Source organism: Bos javanicus, chromosome 7, assembly GCF_032452875.1.
Source record: "Bos javanicus breed banteng chromosome 7, ARS-OSU_banteng_1.0, whole genome shotgun sequence".
NCBI lineage: Eukaryota > Metazoa > Chordata > Mammalia > Artiodactyla > Bovidae > Bos > Bos javanicus.
Genome location: NC_083874.1, coordinates 14,220,557 through 14,240,596, shown reverse-complemented (window position 1 = coordinate 14,240,596; position 20,040 = coordinate 14,220,557). Strand labels below are relative to the sequence as shown.

At 50.8% G+C, this 20,040-nt stretch overlaps 1 protein-coding gene across 3 annotated transcripts in view; it reads left to right on the top strand.

Moving 5' to 3' along the window:
- Positions 1–20,040, top strand: part of COL5A3 (collagen type V alpha 3 chain) — a 44,689-nt gene that overhangs the window by 8,309 nt on the left and 16,340 nt on the right. For all 3 annotated transcript variants that reach the window (XM_061422072.1, XM_061422073.1, XM_061422074.1), the window contains 34 exons: positions 1,216–1,326; positions 1,431–1,577; positions 3,106–3,153; positions 3,226–3,267; positions 3,587–3,649; positions 4,157–4,231; positions 4,333–4,416; positions 4,788–4,844; positions 4,942–4,995; positions 5,548–5,601; positions 6,681–6,734; positions 6,817–6,870; positions 7,064–7,117; positions 7,691–7,735; positions 7,847–7,900; positions 8,085–8,129; positions 8,990–9,043; positions 9,173–9,217; positions 10,356–10,409; positions 10,511–10,555; positions 10,693–10,746; positions 12,444–12,488; positions 12,598–12,651; positions 12,789–12,896; positions 13,318–13,371; positions 16,927–16,980; positions 17,913–17,957; positions 18,140–18,193; positions 18,318–18,362; positions 18,758–18,811; positions 18,903–18,956; positions 19,203–19,256; positions 19,391–19,498; positions 19,656–19,745. In XM_061422072.1, coding sequence (XP_061278056.1) covers positions 1,216–1,326; positions 1,431–1,577; positions 3,106–3,153; positions 3,226–3,267; positions 3,587–3,649; positions 4,157–4,231; positions 4,333–4,416; positions 4,788–4,844; positions 4,942–4,995; positions 5,548–5,601; positions 6,681–6,734; positions 6,817–6,870; positions 7,064–7,117; positions 7,691–7,735; positions 7,847–7,900; positions 8,085–8,129; positions 8,990–9,043; positions 9,173–9,217; positions 10,356–10,409; positions 10,511–10,555; positions 10,693–10,746; positions 12,444–12,488; positions 12,598–12,651; positions 12,789–12,896; positions 13,318–13,371; positions 16,927–16,980; positions 17,913–17,957; positions 18,140–18,193; positions 18,318–18,362; positions 18,758–18,811; positions 18,903–18,956; positions 19,203–19,256; positions 19,391–19,498; positions 19,656–19,745 — 2,112 coding nt within the window. The remainder of the gene's footprint in view (positions 1–1,215; positions 1,327–1,430; positions 1,578–3,105; positions 3,154–3,225; positions 3,268–3,586; positions 3,650–4,156; positions 4,232–4,332; positions 4,417–4,787; positions 4,845–4,941; positions 4,996–5,547; positions 5,602–6,680; positions 6,735–6,816; positions 6,871–7,063; positions 7,118–7,690; positions 7,736–7,846; positions 7,901–8,084; positions 8,130–8,989; positions 9,044–9,172; positions 9,218–10,355; positions 10,410–10,510; positions 10,556–10,692; positions 10,747–12,443; positions 12,489–12,597; positions 12,652–12,788; positions 12,897–13,317; positions 13,372–16,926; positions 16,981–17,912; positions 17,958–18,139; positions 18,194–18,317; positions 18,363–18,757; positions 18,812–18,902; positions 18,957–19,202; positions 19,257–19,390; positions 19,499–19,655; positions 19,746–20,040) is intronic.

Genomic DNA, 20,040 nt, shown 5'->3' with positions numbered 1-20,040 from the left:
TCCCATGGACAGGGGAGCCTGGCAGGCTATAGTCCACGGGGTCAGAAAGAGTCGGATACGACTGAAGTGACTTAGCATGCATGCATGCAATGGTTCATGACTGTAGGAATAATTGGGGGCCATTGATGGTGGTCATCAGTTGGCAGGGCCACTGTTTAGGTGTCCCTGGTAGGTGCCCTTTGTTGGGATCCTTGTTTGGAGGGTCACCGGTTGCATTACATCTGTTAGCATCATGGAGAAAGAGGTTAGCGCTTCAGCCTAGAACAGAGATGCCAGGACTATTCTACCCTTCCTCAGACCCTTCCTCAGCGCCAACCCTTCACCTGGGCCCCCACCACCCGCTTTGCACCCTGACCCAGTTCCTTTGCAGCTGTCTGGGCCAGCAGGAGCTCGAACTCCCCCTCTGACTGCAGCCTGGCTGGCTGACCGCTGAGCTCTGCCTTGGGAGCGGACACATGAGCTAGGCTTCCGGGAGTCTGGCCCTGAGTGCTGGACATTGACCTTGACCACTGGGCTTTGGATCCAGTCCTGCTGTGACTCCCAGCCCTGGCCAGCCCCGACCATCCTCCACACAAGAGGGCTCCCCCTGCTGGCTGTCCTCATCCAGCCAGCACACCTTCGCCTCCACAGGCCTGAGGGTGCCCTATATACCTCTGATGTTTTTTGAGAATCCTCCTCTGTCCCCCTCCCTGGACTGAGTGCTCTGGGAGACAGGGTCTGTCTCTTCCTTCACCTTCCTTTTGCCTTTTTTTTTTTTTTTTAAAGTATCTTCCCTTTTCACCTTAAAAATTATTTATTTATTTATATAGCTGTGCCTTGTCTTAGGCTTCCCTGGTGGCTCAGATGGTAAAGAATATGCTCAGAATGTGGGAGACCCGGGTTTGATCCCTGGGTTGGGACGTTCCCCCTGGAGAAGGAAATGTCAAACCACTCCAGTATTCTTGCCTGGAGAATCCCATGGACAGGGGAGCCTGACAGGCTACAGTCCATGGGGTCGCAGAGAGTTGGACACAATTGAGTGACTAACACTTTCACTGTCTTAGCTGTGGCATGTGGGATCTTTCTTAGTTGCAGCGTGTGGGATCTAGTTCTCTGACCAGGGATTGAATCTGGGCCCCCTGCATTGTGAGCGCAGAATCTTAGCCACTGGACCACGAGGGAAGTTCCCTCCCTTCCGCCTTGATTGACCTGGTACTCTCTCTGTCCTTCCTCCAGACCTCCACTGACATCCCCAAGACAGAGACACCAGAACCAACTCTGTCTCCGACACCCACGCCTTTGGTCATCACAACTGTGACCTTTGGTAGCAATGTCACCATCCTAGAGGTTGGTGGGAAGTGGACGGGGCTGGAAGGGAAGGTCCTGGGGTGGTGGTGGCGGCAGACAATGAAGAGGTCGGGGCAAACTTTGGTCTGTTCCAATGTCCTCAGGAGGGCCTGGACCCTGACAATGGAACTGAACTGGAGACCCTGGAGACTGAGTTAGACAGAGAAGATGAAGAAGAAGGTGATCCCACTATGGGCCCCCACTTCCGGGCAGCAGAACAGTCATGGAATACTGAGTTCCAGATCTTTCCTGTGAGTTTGGGTGGCTTAGGTGCAGGGACTCCTTCCTGGAGCCACACATGGCCACATTCTTTTTTTTTTTGCTTTCTTTGCTCTTGCCTAGAATGCCTTCCCACCACCCCAGTGCAGTTGACAAATATTTATCTACAGATACTGTGCTAATGTGACAGGCATTGTGCTAATGAATGGCTCTGTGGGTAGGGTGATTCATTTGGCTTTTAGTCTAGGCATGATGAGAAGCCCTCTGGAGAGGGAACATGACTTGGGAGTTTTCAAAGCTCTCTCTGGTGCTGAACAGCCTATGGACTGTAGGGGGAGCCAGAAGGGCAGCAGGGAAACCAGCGGTCTATGCAAAAGGAGAATCCTGCGGACAGAAGAGCCTGGCCCGCTACAGTCCACAGGGTCGCAAAGAGTAGGACACGTCTGAGTGATTAATACACACATGCATGCAAAATAGAAAGTGGTAACCTGGATGAGAGTGGTGGTGGTTGGGGGAGGACGGAGGGGGTGGACAGAGACAAGTGGACTGACTTGAACCGTGCCCCATTTTGCTCTTGCTGCTGAAGGTGAAGAAAGATGCTAAGATGACTGGGGAGATGCATGGTGGCACCACTGAGTAAGATGGGGAAGCCTGAAGGAGGAGCAGGTGAAAAGGGTCAATGATCTTATTTCGGATGTGCTAAATTGGCAACTGGGCTTGCCTGGTGGCTCAGTGGTAAAGAACCCGCCTGCCAGTGCAGGAGACGCTGATTCGATCACTGGGTTGGGAAGATCCCCTGGAGAAGGAAATGACAACCCTCTCCCATATTCTTGCCTGGAAAATCCCATGGACAGAGGAGCCTGGTGGGGGCTTCAGTCCATGCGGTCCCAGACTTGACTGAGCGACTGAACAACAGTGACAAATTGGCAACCCTTGTTCGGTTGTCAGTGCAAGTGATTGGTTAGAAAATTCTGGAGCTCAAGGGGTGGTCTAGACTGGAGATAAAGACTTAGAACTCATTAGCAGAGAGATTCTATCTTTAGTCCAGGGATTGGAGGAGCTTGTCTAGAAAAATACCGCAGATAGGGAAGGCATCTAGGTTCTAGCCTTGATGTTGGACAAGGAAGAAGGTGAATAATCCTACCATCTTACCCTGAGTGCTTGTGATGTGCTAAGCATTGTTTTAACTTCTTCATCCTCCCATGGGATATATAGAGCAGGCTTTGACCCATGAACTTTGCACGTGAGTCTGCAGGAGTTAAATAAGTCTGTAGGAGTTGAATAAGTTGAATAAGTGAGAGGCAGTTCCAGGATTAAGATCTCACAGCATGCCCCAGAATTCATGGTCTTCACCTTGCTGCAGCACAGCCAGCTCAAAACTGGAAGCTGAGCTGCTGGAAACATATTGGTTGAAGAAAGAACAACAGAGGCAGCTCAGAGAATGGACTCTGTGTATGCATGTGTGTGTGTGTGTGTGTGTTTAGTATGAAGTCAGTTAGCTGAGAGTTCTGTGTCTGAGTTCCAGGCTCACATCTGTTTTCTTTCCACCCCCTGCTCCAGGGTGCTGGGGAGAAAGGAGAAAAAGGAGAACCAGCTGTGGTCGAACAGGTAAGGGGTCTGGGGCTGGCAGAGTTGCAGGGGTGTGGGCAAGAATGGGGGTCACACTCCTTTCTCCCCCAGGGACAGCAGTTTGAAGGACCCCCAGGAGCCCCGGGACCCCAAGTGAGTCATGACTGCATTCCCCTCTTCTTGCCTTTTACTTCCAGTTGGGGTGTTTGATCTCCCCGGGTGCGGAGTTGGAGTGTAATGTTGCCAGATCATTCAATGACTGTTAGATACTTGAGGCTCAAAAGATGAATAAAAAACGGGATTGAGATGTAAAGTTGGAGGTTTATATGGATCAGCGTAGCATTGAGGGGCCAGGAGTGGCTCAGGGATGGGGTAGGAAGGTCAACACGGGGCCGAGGTCAGTGGTGGGCCACAAGTCCCCTTGGCTCAGACTTTGCACTTCTCATGACCTCTGTACCTCTGTCTGCAACAGGGGGTGGTTGGCCCCTCAGGCCCTCCTGGCCCCCCAGGATTCCCTGGAGACCGTGGTCTACCGGTAAGAGAGTCTCTCTGGCATGTAACCTTTGGGGAGAGGGAGATTTCAAGCTGTGGAGCTGAAGCTGGGAGCATGGCTGGGGCTGGGGACATCACCTTGGGGCTGGCACTGACCCCTCCTGCTCATCTTTCTCCCCATTCGTGAATTGCCATCTGGCTCCTCTTCCATCTTGGGGGTGGGGCTATCCCCTGCTTTTTTCCTTCTGTCTCTATCCTTGAGTGTTTTTTGTCTCTTTCTCTCTATGTCTGTCTCCTCATCTCTCTTTCATCTGTCTCCTTTCTGTTTCTGTCTCTTTCACTTTTCATCACTTTCTCCCTCCCTCCCTCAATTTCTCTGTGTTTGTCTTGTCTTCTGTATCTTCTCTCTCCCTGCCCCCCTCTTTCCATCTCTCTGCCTTCACCTGTCTCTCTCCCTCTCTCCCGCTCTGTTTCTCTCTGTCCCCTCCTTCCCCTATCTTTTGCTCCATCTCTCTATCTCCATCCCTCTGTGTCTCTCTTCCTCTCTCAGGGCCCTGCTGGCCTCCCAGGCATCCCTGGCATGGATGGGATCCGGGGTCTCCCAGGCACTGTGATCATGATGCCGGTAAGAGGGAGACAGGCTGGCCTGGCCTTGGGGAGTGGAGTCCTGACCCAGGAAGTGGGGACCTCTTGTAGAAGTTACCCTCACTACTAGTTGCCCTCTAGTTCCAGTTTGCAAGAGGCTCTCACAAAGGACCCCCAGTATCCTTCCAGCAGGCCCAGGCTCAGGCAGTCCTGCAACAAGCTCAGGTGAGGGGAGGATAATCCGGGGACTGTTGGAGGGTGGGGCTTCCCCAATGGCTCAGCGGTAAAGAATCTGCCTGCAATTCAGGAGATGTAGGTTTGATCCCTGGGTCGGGAAGATCCCCTGGAGAGGGGAATTGCAACCCACTTGGGTATTCTTGCCCGGAGAATTCCATGGACAGAGGAGCCTGGCAGGCTACTGTCTATGAGGTAGCATATAACTGAGCATGCGTGTCAGGAGCTAATGGGAGGACATTGAGAGAATGACAAAGATGGGAGACTCTGAATAGTCAGGAGACAGGTGGATATTTAACTCTTGACGATGATTTTGTGGGGGTGTGGAAGACTTGAGGCTTTGTTCCCCTCTGTCTCTTCAGCTCTCTATGAAAGGCCCTCCTGGCCCGGTGGGGCTCACTGGACGCCCAGGTCCCGTGGTGAGTAAGGAGGCTGCGTGGAAGAGGGAACACATCCGTGGAGATGACTCTAACTCAAACTCCCTCTAAGTGCATCACCCTGTTTTTCTTCTCCAAGGGTCTCCCTGGGTATCCAGGTCTGAAAGGAGAGATGGGAGAAATGGGGCCACAGGTGAGATTGGTGGGGTGAGGGGCAGGGTGGATGGGAAGGTGGATGTCTCCCATGGCCACAGGATAAAGTGCGAGTTGGGGAACATAGCAAAAGGGCTGGTGATACACTTGCAATTACTGCCTTTTTGATGTTTGAAATTGTGGTGCTGGAGAGTCCCTTGGACAGCCAGGAGAGCAAACTAGTCAATCCTAAAGGAAGTCAACCCTGAATATTTGTTAGAAGGACTGATCCTGAAGCTGAAGCTCCAATAACTTGGCCACCTAATTCGAAGAGCCAGCTCATTAGAAAAGATGCCGATGCTGGGAAAGATTGAAGGCAGGAGGAGAAAGGGGCAACAGAGGATGAGATGGTTGGATAATATCACAAACTTGATGGACATGACTTTAAGTAAACTTCAGAAGATAATGAAGGACAAGGAAGCCTGTCATGCTGCAGTCCATGGGGTCGCAAAGAGTCAGACACGACTTAGTGACTGAACACAACAGGGAATGACTTAAATTAAGTCCTTACTCTTTGTTATTCTTTTTCTGCCTCCTTTTCTTTCTCTTCTAGGGTCCCCGAGGGCTTCAGGGACCTCATGGGCCCCCTGGCCGAGAGGGAAAGATGGTGAGTGATTCGTATGTCTTCAGGTCATCCCTTAGCCATCTCTCAGCACCCAACACGAGCCTCGGCTCTGTGTTCTCAGGGTCTGCTGGTGTCATTGGTGGGATAAGAGCACTGAGGACAGGGAATGGCAGTCCACTGAGGGTTATGGACTGCCGTTCCCAGTCAAGGGTGACAAAGGAAGCTGGCCAGGTCATGGAGTCAGGGAGGACCAGCTGAGGAATGATGCTTGAGTTGAGATTTGAGGTATAACCAGGGAAACAGGAGGGGAAGGGCATTCCAAGCGAAGGAACAGTACATGCCAAAGGAAAGACTGGCACATTGGGGAAAATGATAATTCCAGATAGTATTAATGTTCCATGGGGAACATACAGCAAGGAGATTAATGCAGACTGAAGATGGGGGCTTTTTTTTTTTTTAAGTGTACTCTTCTCTTTTCAAAAAATTTATTTGTAAAAAATTTATTTATTTTTAATTTTTCTGACTGTCCTGGGTCTTCCTTGCTGTGAAGGGCTTTCTCTAGTTGCAGTGAGTGGGGCCACCCTCTCGTTGTGGAGCACAAGCTTCTCTTCATGGTGGCTTCTCTCATTGTGGAGCACAGGCTCTAGGGCCCATGGGCTTCAGTAGTTGTAGCTCATGGGCTCTAGAGCTCAGGCTCGGTAGTTGCGGTGCACAGGCTTAGTTGCAGTGTGGCGTGTTGGATCTTCCTGGATCAATTCTCAACCACTGGACCAAAAAGGAAGTCCTCTTTTTATTTTATTTTATTTTTTGGCCATGCGGTATGTGGGAATCTTAGTTCCCCAACCAGAGATGGAACCCTTGCCCCCTTGCAGTGGAAGCATGGAGCCCCAACCACTGGACTGCCAGGGAATTCCCTGAAGACGAGGGTTCTTCATTTTTGTGATGCTGGTAACTCGGATTAGAGAAAGGGCACTAGGGATAAAGAGTAATGGATGGGTTTGAGATATACTTGAGAGGTTCAATTAGTACACAGCGAAACCACCAGCACAAGGGACTGCATGAGGAAGGTACTCCCCACATGGCAGTAGATGTCCTGACTATGTCACCCCTACCCCCCACAGGGCCGCGCTGGAGCAGATGGGGCTCGGGGCCTCCCCGGCGCCACGGGACCTAAGGTAGGTGATGTGGCCAGGACTGGGACTTGGAGGGACTGTCAGGGTAGAGGATTCAAGGCTCAGATGGTATCTTTTTGTGCAGGGTGATCGGGGCTTTGATGGCCTGCCAGGGCTGCCTGGTGAGAAGGGCCAAAGGGTGAGTGTGTGAGGCCCTTCCCCCACATCCACGCCCCTCCCGATATATTCATGACACTCTCCCCACCCCCAATATCAGAGCCTCCATCCCTGTGTCTGAGTGCTCGCCCCTCACACCCCATCTCCCTTTCTTGGGGGTTGATCTCTACCCTCATCTTTTGACTCTGAATGGCCCTCTGTGTTCCCCACTCCAGGGTGACTTTGGTTATGTGGGGAAACCTGGTCCCCCAGGAGAGGATGGACGGAAGGTAAGTTTGGAAGCAAGTTAGGGGGTGGTTTGGAAGCCAGAAAGCCAGAATGAGGGAAATAGAACATTCAGGAGACTGGGGGAGGGGTGAAGGTCTGCATTGGAGACTCAGGAGGCCCCATCAGGGGCTCAAAAAGACAGATGGAGAGTTGGGGGTTAGTACTAGAGTTACTGGGCTTTCCCTATGGCTCAGCGGTAAAGAATCCACCTGCCAATGCAGGAGACATGGGTCCCATCCCTGGGCAGGGAAGATCCCCTGGAGGAGGAAATGGCAACCCACTCCAGTATTCTTGCCTAGAGAATCCCATGGACAGAGAAGCCTGGAGACCATGGGGTCGCAAAAGAGTCAGACTTGACTTAGAGACTAAACAACAACTAGAGTTCAGAGGTGAGGCCCGGGACTGCAGGTCCAGACTGGGGTCACGGGCCTGAATTTCAAGTCACGTACACCCAGCTGGCTGGATTCTGCCACAAGTTCTGACTCTGATGCCTTGGAAGGGGCTGCCCAGATGAGGGAAGGTGATTCTCTAAAGGTCATACCCTTGCCTCCCCAAGTGATGCCACTTTCCCACAGGGAGCAGAGGGACCTCCGGGGCCCACTGGCCAGGCAGGGGAGCCGGTGAGTATGAGGGACCCCTGGACTGCTTGTCTGACGCAGAGGAGGGAGGCAGGCCTCCTTGGGCCTCAGAGCAGGGATGCTGGAATAACATTAGCTCCCACTTCCTTGCAGGGCCCCCGAGGACTGATTGGCCCTAGAGGCTCCCCCGGACCCCTGGGACGCCCGGTGAGAACATCACTGTCTTTCTACATCCCTGTTTGTCCTTTCCTCACCGTTATCTCCTCTGCATGTCCATTCCTTGCCGCCTGGCTTCTCTGCCCACTCACTGTTCCCCCTGTGCCTCTCAGCGTCTCAGACGCAGGCTCCTCCACGTGTGTCTGCCCTGGTCTCACAGCCTCTCCTCCCCCAGGGTGTGATTGGAAGTGATGGTGCTCCAGGTGCCAAAGGAAATGTGGTACGTGTTCCAATACCTGATGCTTTCTTTCTTTATCTTTGGCTGCACTCAGTCTTTGTTGCTGCACGGGCTTTTTTCTAGTTGCAAGTGGGGGCTACTCTCTAGTTGCAGTGCACAGACTTCTCACTGTAGTGGCTTCTCTTGTTGCAGAGCACGGAGGGGCTCTAGGCGCATAGGCTCTAGGTCCGTGGGCTGCAGTAGTTGCAGCATGGGGACTCCATAGTTGCGGCTCCCGGGCTCTAGAGCACAGGCTCTATAGTTGTGGCGCACGGGCTTAGTTGTTCCTTGCCATTTGGGATCTTCCCAAATCAGGGATCCAACCTGTGTCTCCTGCATTGGCAGGTGGATTCTTTACCACTGAGCCACCAGGGAAGCCCCACCTGATGCTTTCTTTTAAATTAATGAATGAATTAAAGTTTCGTTTGGGCTGGGTTTTCATTGCTGGGCACAGGCTTTCTCTAGATGTGGCAAGCCGGAGCTACTCCTCACTGTGGTGTGTGGGCTTCTCATTGCGGTGGCTTCTCCTGTTGCAAAGCATGGGCTCTAGGCACACGGGCTTCAGTAGCTGGCAGCTCATGGGCTCTAGAGTTCGGGCTTAGTACTTGTGGTGCATGGACTCAGTTGCCCTGCGGCATGTGGAATCCTCCTGGACCAGGGGTTGAACCCATGCCCCCTGCATTGGTTGGTGGATTCCCATCCACGGTGCCACCAGGGAAGCCCCCCTGATGCTTTCAGACACTCTGACCCTATGACCACACATATCCTTGTCCACTCCCATGACCCTTTCCCTCATTTCAACTTCACTGACACCTCAACACCACAACCTTTCCAGCTTCACAGAAACCTCACTTTCTCCCCAGGGTCCTCCAGGAGAACCAGGCCCCCCAGGACAGCAGGGAAATCCTGGGTCCCAGGTTTGAGCTATTTTTCCAATAAGGGGGGGAGGGGTGGTCCATGAAGGTCATAGACCATTCTTAGCTTCTCCAACTTCTGCACTCACTGTCCTTTTCTAATGCTTTTCTTGTCTTTTAAAATATCTCCAGGGAATTCCCGGTCCCCAGGGACCCATCGGCACTCCTGGGGAGAAGGTGAGTGACAGCTCTACGTCTCCCTCCTCCCCTATCGTCTTCTTCCTTCAACTCTGCCTGCAGGAAAAGCTTCCCATTGGGCCCCTTTTGTAAGCCATGGATAATGATCAATTGCAGCAGTCCCTAAACAAGCCGAGTAACCAAGTGTCATTGTTGGAGAAGGGCTGATGGTGAGAAATAGACCTCGACCGAGTTTAGAGAACAAGGGGATATTATCAAGACACGGGGGAACCTCTCAGAAGCCAGAAAGTATTACCAAGATTCATGGGCCAAGAAATCCTTTTCTTTGGGGTCTTGCAGTGTCGTCTTTGTTCCTCTGCATGTCTGTTTCCATCTCCCCTGAAAGACAGGATTCTTTCTATATACATCTTGAAAAAGCAAAAATGTTAGTCGCTCAGTCACGTCTGATTCTTTCTGACCCCATGGACTGTAGCCCACTACGTGCCTCTGTCCACAAGATTCTTCAGGCAAGAATACTGGAGTGGGTTGCCATTCTCTTCTCCAGGGGACCTTCCCAACCCAGAGATCAAACCCATGTCTCGCGCGTTGCTGGTAGATTCTTTACCGTCTGAGTCTGTTCTTACTTCAACCCTGTTTCTACACAATCTTGTACTGCTCTGTCACTATTTCAGTTCCCAGCTCCTTAGGATCTTACAGTTTCTTTACCCAAACCCATCTGATCATAGTTTCAATGAGACAAGGTGTTGCTTCCCTCAAAATTTCAGGAGAGAGTCTGACTGGCTTAGCTGGGCCAGGATCTCCCCTCTGGACTCATCAACTGTGTGCAGGACATAGAGGGGTCACCACATGCCTGTGTAGACCCACCACTCTTCGGTGGAACTGTGGGTTGAAGGGGCTTCTAAAGGAAGGGGTCCCCCATCCCAGCATGTCTGTCACACTATTTTTATATCCCTTGCCTGAATTCTCCCAGAAGCAGAGGCTTTCTGAGGCATAGAGAGGGGAGGCGGCTTGTCCAGGGTCATACAGCAAGTTCGGAATTGCTGAGAATAGATTGCTTGACCAGTAGGATCTGCTTTTTCTCTAACCTTGAGGTAGCTGCATGTCTGAGCAGGGATTTCCTGGTGGAATGCCAGGCCCTGAGATGCTGTATCTCTCCCTACTTTTCATCTTCTTTCAGGGTCCTCCTGGAAACCCAGGAATTCCAGGCCTCCCAGGATCTGAAGGCCCTCCGGTGAGAACTAGATTCTGGGAGAAAGAGGAAGGAGAAGGGAGAGGCTTGGGAGTTTGGATGGCAAATCAGGTCTTTGACAACTCAGAACGTCTTTCTCCCAGGGTCACCCAGGTCATGAGGGCCCAACAGGAGAGAAAGGGGCTCAGGTAAGGGACTTGAAGAGGGGCTGATTTGGGGATGGGGGTTGGCAGGCAGGGCCAGGAGTCTCATGAGAAGAGAGATGAGGGCGCTGGGAACATGGAGGGGGAAGAACAGGTTGACACTGATCTTATCTCCATCTCAGGGTCCAGCAGGGTCAGCAGGCCCTCCGGGCTATCCAGGACCTCGGGGTGTGAAGGTAAGTGATGCTTTGGGCCTGCAGTTAGGGCTGATTCATCAGCACTGACTTCGGGAAGCTGGCTCCATCAGACACTTCTACAAGAGTGTGAGAGAGGAATCAGCCCGCCAGGCAAGGTGCGGTGGAACTGGCCCTATGCAGTAGGGTGTGTTCTACTTTGAAGCTGAACAGCCAAAGGCTAACATTACAGCATAGTTGTCACCTTGCAGTTGAGAATAGTTAAACCCATTACAGGCTGAACCCCACTGTTAAGCACACACATCACATCCCCAGGTCAACACATTATAATCAAGCAGAGGGTTGTTTTAAAAGCTCAAATAGATAGCCAGTGGGAATGTGCTGTTTGATGCAGAGAGCTTAAATCAGTGCTCTGTGACAACCTAGAGGGGTGGCATGGGGTGGGAGGTGAGAGGGAAGTTTAAGAGGGAGGGGACATATGTATACCTATGGCTGATTCTTGTTGATGTATGGCAGAAACCAACATAACATTATAAAGCATGTATCCTTCAATTAAAAATAAATAAATTAAAACAAACAAAAGCAACAAAAACTCAAGCCAAGAGCCATACAGTCTACAAGCCTAGAAGTGCTAGGACCACTTGAGAGCTGTACTGAATAGAGACTTACTGTTGACCAGCTGTAGGGACATTGTAATTAAAATCTGTGTGGTAGCTAAGTCCAGTTACCTTGTAGCTAAGTACAGGTATCATCACCTGTAGTCTAAGAACAGAGTTTGGTTAGTCTAAGAACAGTCTAAAAGCCACATTTTCGCATTGTAGACAAGCTTCACCCTATAGCCAAGGAGGTGTAGTTATGTTGTAGCTGGCCATGAAGTCCTGTGGGTGTCCAAACTCAGAGTTCCATTGAAAGTCAGGCATGGTTTTCTATGTAGAGTTGAAGGCTATGTTTTGGCTGGTCTAGTTACACCATAGCCATGGTCAGAGAACAATTGTGGTCAAACTTGGTTACATCATGGTCAATGAATTGCCCTGTGGCTAGAGACAGTCATGATAGTGTCAAAACACATAGTTACATCGTATCCAAGGGTAACTTCATTGTAGTCACTGAATTCCATTATAGTGTGTCTCCCTGTGGCTGGAAACAGTCATGCTATTGTCAAAACATAGTTATAGTGTATCCAAGTACAATTTCATTTAACTCACTGAGCTCAGTTACACTGTAGCCGAGTGCAGCTTTTCTTATGGCCCAAGCCAAGAATTTGGTGTGAGCAGCATCTGGGCTTGCACTGAGCAGTCTCACTGTAGCCAAGCACAGACTCCCCTTGTTGCCAGGCACAGAGTCGCACTGTATCCAGCACAATGGGAAACATTCCTTCGCCTTTAGAATGAAGCTGGGTTCTGGAATGTTCATCCTTTTCCTCCTGCCAGAAGGAACTGTGGACACAGTGTCCCTAGGAGATGGAAATCAATTACTTGGAAATTTGGCCTTCCCTTCACACCCCCACACAGATGATCTTGGGAGGCTGCCAGTGAGAAGGGGTGGGGGGAAATGAACCTCTTGTACACCATACTAGCAGATGATGGGACAAGATAATTTTCTCTGGGGCTGCTCCCCACCCCCTCCCTCTAGTCCTGCATCCTCTTGGGACTGTCCTGGCTGTTTCAGGGCAGAGGACTGAGTTCAGGGCCCTTCTTAAGTGGGGGCAGCATGGGGACTGAGAGCTTCTTTCTTTTCAGGGTACCTCTGGCAACCGGGGCCTCCAGGGGGAGAAAGGAGAGAAGGTAAGAAAGAAGGGGATTCCTTGGGAGAGGGGAACCCTAATATTGGGGCTCTGACTCTGCCCCTTCATGAAAACTTTGACTTCTGATCTCTGTACTGTCTTCCACCCAGGGAGAGGATGGTTTCCCAGGCTTCAAGGGTGATGCGGGGCTTAAAGGAGATCGGGTAAGATGATCTCCAAGGGAGGAGTCTGGTGAATCTGGGGGACTTGGGAAAAACAGTGAGGAGGTGAACTGGGGCAAAGACAGCGGGCAGGGATGACAAAGAAGGACTGATATCAGGGTTTCTCCTTTCTGTTCCAGGGGCAACCCGGACCTCCAGGTCCTCGGGGAGAGGATGGTCCGGAGGGGCTAAAGGGGCAGGAGGGGCTGCTTGGCGAGGAGGGTCCTCCAGGCTCAGCTGGGGAGAAGGTGAGTGGACCTGGTCACCCGCCTCCAGTCTGTCCCCAGCTTCCTGCAGTCAAGGTGTTCCCTGGCCCTTTGCCCTCAGCCTTCTGTCTTTTTATCTCCAACTTTAGGAGGCTCTCCACTTCTTCACTTCTGCAGCTCAGCATGATAGAGCAATGCAATGCACTCTATCTTATTTATATCCCATAACCACTATAGGCAACAGACATTTTTATCCCCATTCTACAGACAAGTAAACTGAGATTTGGAACAGTTGAATGAGCTGTCCAAGGACGTGCCCCTAGCAGACAGGGACCAGGAGTTGAACCCATGTTTCCCTGGATCCCACCCTCCTCCCTTTGCCACCGTGCCCCAGCCATCCTGCCCCTCCCCCACTGACCCCCAAATTGCAATCTCTGACTTTTTTCCTACAATCTCTCTGCAGGGCAAGCTTGGCGTGCCGGGTCTCCCAGGTTATCCAGGACGTCCAGGCCCTAAGGTCAGATGCTAGGAGGCAGGTGGTGGGCAAGGGTAGGGTTTAGAGACTGATAACATCTGGGGTTCTAGGCTGTGGTCTGGGGGGTGTGAACTGGCCACCTCATGGGGCACTGAAAATGTAAGATGTGGGCTTTGGCATCAAACTTAGGCTCAAATACCCAACCTTATCTGCTAAGTGGCCTTGGGTAAGTCACTCCTCACCTGCTAAGTGACCTTGAGTAAGTCACCCCCTAATACCTGCTAAATGAACTTGAACAAGTCTATTGAGCCATTTTTCTCAGTTGCAAAATGGAGAGACCAGCAGTAGCTACCTCATCAATTTGATTATAATAATGTTGATGATTTTGGTGATAATAAATCTGTAGGACCCTCTTACTGGTATGATTGAGGTTGGCTCAAACAAAAAGTCAGTAAAGAGCAGAATCATAAAAAACATGCAGCTTACATATCTCGAATTAATTATAACTTAGAATGTATTTATGTAAAAATGTACATTGGCTGCCAGTGTGTTGATGGATGAGGCTATTGGTAAGACGTGTCTCTCTGCCTCAGCCACACCCATGTTACATCACTGATGATTTGTAGTTTTTGTTTACATAAAGCGGAGCAGAAAAATCCAAGACATTTGGAAGAAATCTGAGCACAGAATCCTCGAGTTCCATACTTTTGGCGCCTTGTTCTGGCACAGTTATCTTGCGTTTGTGTGTCCTAAGTCTCTTCGGTTGTGTCTGACTCTTTTCAATCCCATGGACTGTGGCCCGCTAGTCTCTGTCCATGGGCTTCTCCAGGCCGAATGCTGGAGTGGGTTGCCACGCCCTCCTGCAAGGGATCTTCCCGCCTCTAACCCGCCCCTTACCCAACCGCCCCCACGTTCTTGACCCCGCCCCTGGCGCTGCCTCTGAGGCTGCCCTTTAACCAGGGCCCTGCATACCCTGGATGCCCTGCCTGCATGCATGCTAAGTGGCTTCAGTCATGTCCGACTCTTTGCGACCCCATGGACTGTGGCCCGCTAGGCTCCTCTGTCCGTGGGATTCTCCAGGCCAAGAATACTGGAGTGGGTTGCCATGCCCTTCTCCAGGGGATCTTCCAGACTCAGGGATGGAACCCGCCTCTCTTACTCCTGAGTTGGCAGATGAGTTCTTTACCACTAGCACCACCTGGGAAGCCCCATAGTTATCTTGCTCATGTCTATCTAATTTGACAGTGATTTTTTAAAAAATTGCTTTCCTTTATGTTAAATCTTTTCCATTTCTCTCTCTCTCTCTCTTTTTTTGGGGTTGAACTCTGCTGTTTGCAGGATCTTAGATCCCAAGACCAGGAATTGAACCCAGGCCCTCAGCAGTGAAAGCGCTGAGTCTTAACCACTGAACTGCCAGGGAATTCTTGTCTTTTCCATGTAACTTTGATTTTAGAGATATCTTTCTTTTCCCTTTCTGCATTTCATCAGTTTTCATAAGCTTTCATTAAATCACATGAGTCCATTGGCAAGGGTAACTGCTATAAACAGGTTTGGGAATTAACTCAAGGCACCAAAATTCAGAGCAGAACTCAGCCTGTTGGAGCAGGAATTCCTGGGAGTTCAAAGAAATTCAAAGGCTCGTAGCCAAGGCTGAGCAGCGTGCCTTGAGCATCAAGCAATGAACACATTACAGGAGGCCTGATGTATCAGTTAAGTTGAAGTCAGTTTTGGGTTGCTAGAATAAAAATGCCTTGGACTGGATGTTTTAAACATAGAAATTTGTTTTGGAGGCCAAAAGTCTGAGATCAGAGCGCCAGCATGGTTGGATTCTATGAGGGCTTTCTTCCTGGTTTGTAGATGAACATTTTCTGTCTTTGTCCTCACATAGTGGAGGAAAAGGCCCTGATGCTGGAAAATATTGAAGGCAAAAGGAGAAGGGGGCAGCAGAGGATGAGATGGTTGGATGGCATCACAGACTCAATGGACATAAATCAGCAAATTTTGGGAGATAGTGAAGGACAGGGTAACCTGGCATGCTACAGTCCATGGGGTCACAAAAAGTCGAACATGATTTAACGACTGAACAACAACAAAGGAGAGAGGGAGGAGCCAGAGAGAGAGACAGACCGAGAGAGATATAGTCTCCTTTCTTTAAAAAAAAAACCTTTTTATTTTGTATTGGGGTATAGCCAATTAACAATGTTGTGATAGTTTCAGGTAAACCAAGAAGGGACTCAGTCATACATATGCATGTATCCATTCTCCCCCAAACTCCCCTCCCATCCAGGCTGCCACATAACATTGAGCAGAGTTCCCTGTGCTCTACAGTAGGTCCTTGTTGGTTACCCATTTTAAATATAGCAGTGTGTACATGTCCATCCCAGACTCCCTAACTATCCCTTCCCCCATCCTTCCCCCTGGCAACCATAGGTTGGTTCTCTAATTCTGTGAGTCTCTTTCTGTTTTGCAAGTAAGTTTGTTTGTATCATTTCTTTTCAGATTCCATATATAAGGGATGTCATACGATATTTCTCCTTCTTTGTCTGACTTACTTCACTCAGTATGTCTAGTCTCCTCTTCTTATAAGGACACTAATCCTATTTACGAGGCCCCTACCCTCATGACCTACTTAGTTCCCAAAGGTTCCACACCCAAATATTATCACACTAGGGACTGAGGACTCAACATGAATTTTTGGAAGACACAAACATTCAGCCCATAGCAGTTACTAATTGCGTGAGTAACAATGACAGTTAACATTCGTTGAATTCATACTATGTACCAAGTACTTTGTAACAAAAATAAAACTAAACAAGACACTTTCTACACATATCCCATCTATCCTAACCAGAACCTTGTTCATATCATCCCAGGCTACAAACAGGGAGACTGGTGCTCAGAGAGGTTCAGCCATTTGTCTAGGGCCACACAGCTAGTCCAGAGATGGATCTAGGATTCAAAACACAGTGAGGGGTGGGAGGGGATATTGGAGCCTATGATGTCTTCTCCCCAGGTCAAGGGAGGATGCCTCCAAGATGGGCAGGAAAGCAACTACTGGAGTCAGTTAATAAGTATTGAGTAAGTGCCCACCATATGCCAGGCAGTGGGGATTAGGACTAGAGCGTTATGTCCTAGTCATTGAATAACTAAGCAGACAAGCAGGTCATTTCAAGACAAATATTATGGGGGAAACAAAATAGAAAAATGTGTTAGTGCATGATTTGAGGATGAGGTGGTCAGGATGGTGGTGGGAGGCTTCTTGAAGGAGGTGACATCTGAATGAGATCTAGATGAGGAGGGGATCTAAGAAGAGAATTTTAGGCAAAGGCAGACAGTGCAAAGGCCCTGAGGCAGGAATGTACTGGTATGTGAGTAGCATTAAAGGGGCTAGTGTGGCTGGAAAGGAGTGAGCAAGAGGAGAGAGGTGAGGATGCCTGAGGGCTGTCTTGGAGGAGGCAGGGGCTAGAGGGACCAAAGAAGCCTCTGGAATCAGTCACCTGGAAATGCCTGAAAAGATGGGATGACCAAATGGAGGGCTAACATTGCCCACCACCCATTCCTCATCTCCATTTCTTCTCTCTCATTCTCTTGATTCAGGGATCTATTGGCTTTCCGGGACCTCTGGGACCATTAGGAGAAAAAGGGAAGCGGGTGAGTCATGATCTAGGAGTCAGTGGGGAGGGGAAGGGCTTGCATGAGAGGAGGAGTGTGTGTGGCTGTGCGTGACAACAGGTGGGACCCTAGGCAGGTGTGTCTGTGCCTGGAAGCACTGTGTGCACACACATTGCCACATGCAATGCAGGGCACATGTAGGTGATCCCACCTGGCACTACAGCACGTGTGCCCATGTGCCATGTGCATCCTACATGCCCTTCAGTGCAAATCAGATGGGACCTGGATGCTGCAGCCTCGGGGCTTGTGACTGGGTGAACAAGGGCACCAGCTGCATGTCTGTTGTGTGACTGTGGGCATAAATGCATGAAAGGGCATGTTGATGTGTGTTAAAGAATAGGGAAACACACATAGGAATATGTATTTCTATGCACCTGAGGGATTGTGTACACATGTGTGCATTGTTTGGCTATGTGTGCACTGCAGCTATGTAAATGGATATTGTGTATATGCACTCATCATGTACACCACTGTGTTTATCAAGACCATGTCCTCACATGAGCCCATGTACATATGTGTTTACTACATTGGGTAGACACATGGGCAAAGAACATATTACCCGACAAGCTCCATGTGTCATCTCGAAGCTGTGGTCACCCCTTGCATGCCATGGTGGCACACAATCCTGTATGCATACCATGCAGCTGTGATAATTAAACAGGTGTCTGTGTGAGTGAACATGCTTCTAGGGGTGGACCCTCTAGGTACAATCCTAATATAACTGGGTGTCTGTCATCTTTTCATAGTTGGGTGTGTAAGTTGTCTTTATGTATTTGAGTGAGTGAAAGGCTTGCGAATGAATGTGAGACAGACATCTTCCAGGTCTCTGACTGGGTGTATTTGTGTGTTTCTGTCCTGTCTTTGCACCATCACCACCTTCTCCTTCCCCCTCGCCCCAATTTATGTTCCAGGGGAAGGCTGGGCAGCCAGGCCTGGAAGGAGAGCGGGGACCACCAGTAAGAAAATGGGGACAGGGCCAGAAAGATGGGCTACGAGGGGAGAGGTGGGTGGGAAGAGAGTTTGGGGGATGTCGGTGGTCCTTGGGTGGTCACAGAGGGAAGGGACCCTAAGGACTCGGCCTCACTTCCTGGCTCCCGCCCCCCCACCCCTGCCTAATCTTTGCTTCTTTTCACTTCAGGGTGCCCGTGGAGAGAGAGGGCAACCAGGTGCCACAGGGCAGCCGGGCCCCAAGGTATGGAGAGGGTGGGTGGCCAGGTACCCCCACGCAAGCCTTCTGGTTCAGGCCCACCAAGTCCCTCCCAACACATCCCTGTTGAGTTTGTTCTGCAGCCTGAGTCTAACTCATTCTATCCTAGGGTGATGTGGGCCAGGACGGAGCCCCTGGGTTCCCTGGAGAAAAGGTAAGTGAGTGAGTGAGTTTGTGTGTGTCTGTGTGATTCTGGCAGGGAGACAAGCCCAGAAGGTAGGGAGACATTATAATGCAGAATGCAGAAAGAGCCTCTGATATCCGAGAGCTGTGAGTTCAAGTCTTAACTTTGCTGCTCATCTGCTCTGTGACCTTGGTTGAGTCACCTAACCTCTCTGCCTCGGTTTCTTCCTCTACCAAATGAGAATAACCACAGTCCCCCTCCCAAAGGGCTGCTGTGGCAAATGAAATGACTTCCTGCAGGTAGAATGCTTGACCCCATGCCTGGCCTGCAGGAAGCACCCAGAATGCTTGTTGTCATTAGGTGGGACTCAGAGGGAGGGGGAGGAAAGCAGAAAGGATGCTCTAATGATTCTGCTTCCGTTTCAGGGCCTCCCAGGTCTGCAAGGTCCTCCTGGGTTCTCTGGACCAAAGGGTCCCCCTGTAAGTCAGCATATCCTGCTGGGGGGAGGGGGAACCAGGCAGTGGGGAAACTCCTTATTGTGCTTCAGCTCTCTCATGCTTTGTCCGTCAGGGTCCCCAGGGAAAAGATGGGGTACCTGGACACCCTGGACAGAGAGGAGAATTGGTGAGCAACCCTTTGACCTCTGACCCCTGACCCCATTGAGCTCTTCATTTCTTCCACTCCATGATATTTTTTTTCATTTATATTTTATTAAAAAAAAATTTTTTTTTTTGGCCACATCTTGTGGCATGTGGGATCTTAGTTCCCTTACCAGGAGTGGAGCCTGCACCCCTTGCAGCGGATGCTCAGTCTTAACCACTGGAGCACCAGGGAAGTCCCATGACACCTTCTTTCAATGTTTCTCCTCAGGGTTTCCAAGGTCAGACAGGCCCACCTGGACCAGCTGGTGTCGTGGGTCCTCAGGTCAGAGTGGTCCCCACAGGTCTCCCCAGTTTTGCACCAGTTTGGGGATATTTGGGGGGAGGGGAGATGGTGATCCCAGACAGAACCACTACCCCAGGCCACCTCCATTCAAGATGAGCCTTCTTCCTCTCCAGGGAAAGACAGGAGAAGCAGGGCCTCTGGGTGAGAGGGGGCCCCCAGGGCCCCCTGGACCTCCTGGTGAACAAGGTCTTCCGGGCCTGGAAGGCAGAGAGGGGGCCAAGGTGAGACCACCACCCCACGGGACATCTCGGTTGAGTGACCCCAAAGATCCTGGAATGGCCTTAGCATCAACCCTGTGGGGGAGGGGACCCAGACTCACAGATTGAGGGGAGACGCCCCTGCTCCACAGTCTGACTTCCCTCCCCTGGACTCCTGCAGGGGGACGTGGGACCACTGGGACCCCTTGGGAAGGAAGGGTCACCTGGACCCAGAGGTTTCCCTGGTCCTCATGGAGCCCCCGGGGACCCAGTAAGTATGGTTTGCATGTGCCTGGCTGGGCTGTGAAGTGGAGAAAGAAAGGGGGGCTTAGGAGGGACATGGCCATAGCCTCCTGACCATGGAGGAGGAGGGATGGATCCCTGAACCTCAGTGCCAGGAAGGGGGTGGGAACTCTGAGCCCCCCAGAGTAAACACAGGACCTGGGAGCACTTTAGGGGGGTCTCTCTCTCTAGGGAAGCAAGTCATGGGGACTTGTGGATCTTAGTTTCCTGACCAGGGGTCGAGCCCAGACTCTCAGAAATGAGAGCACAGAGTCCTGACTACT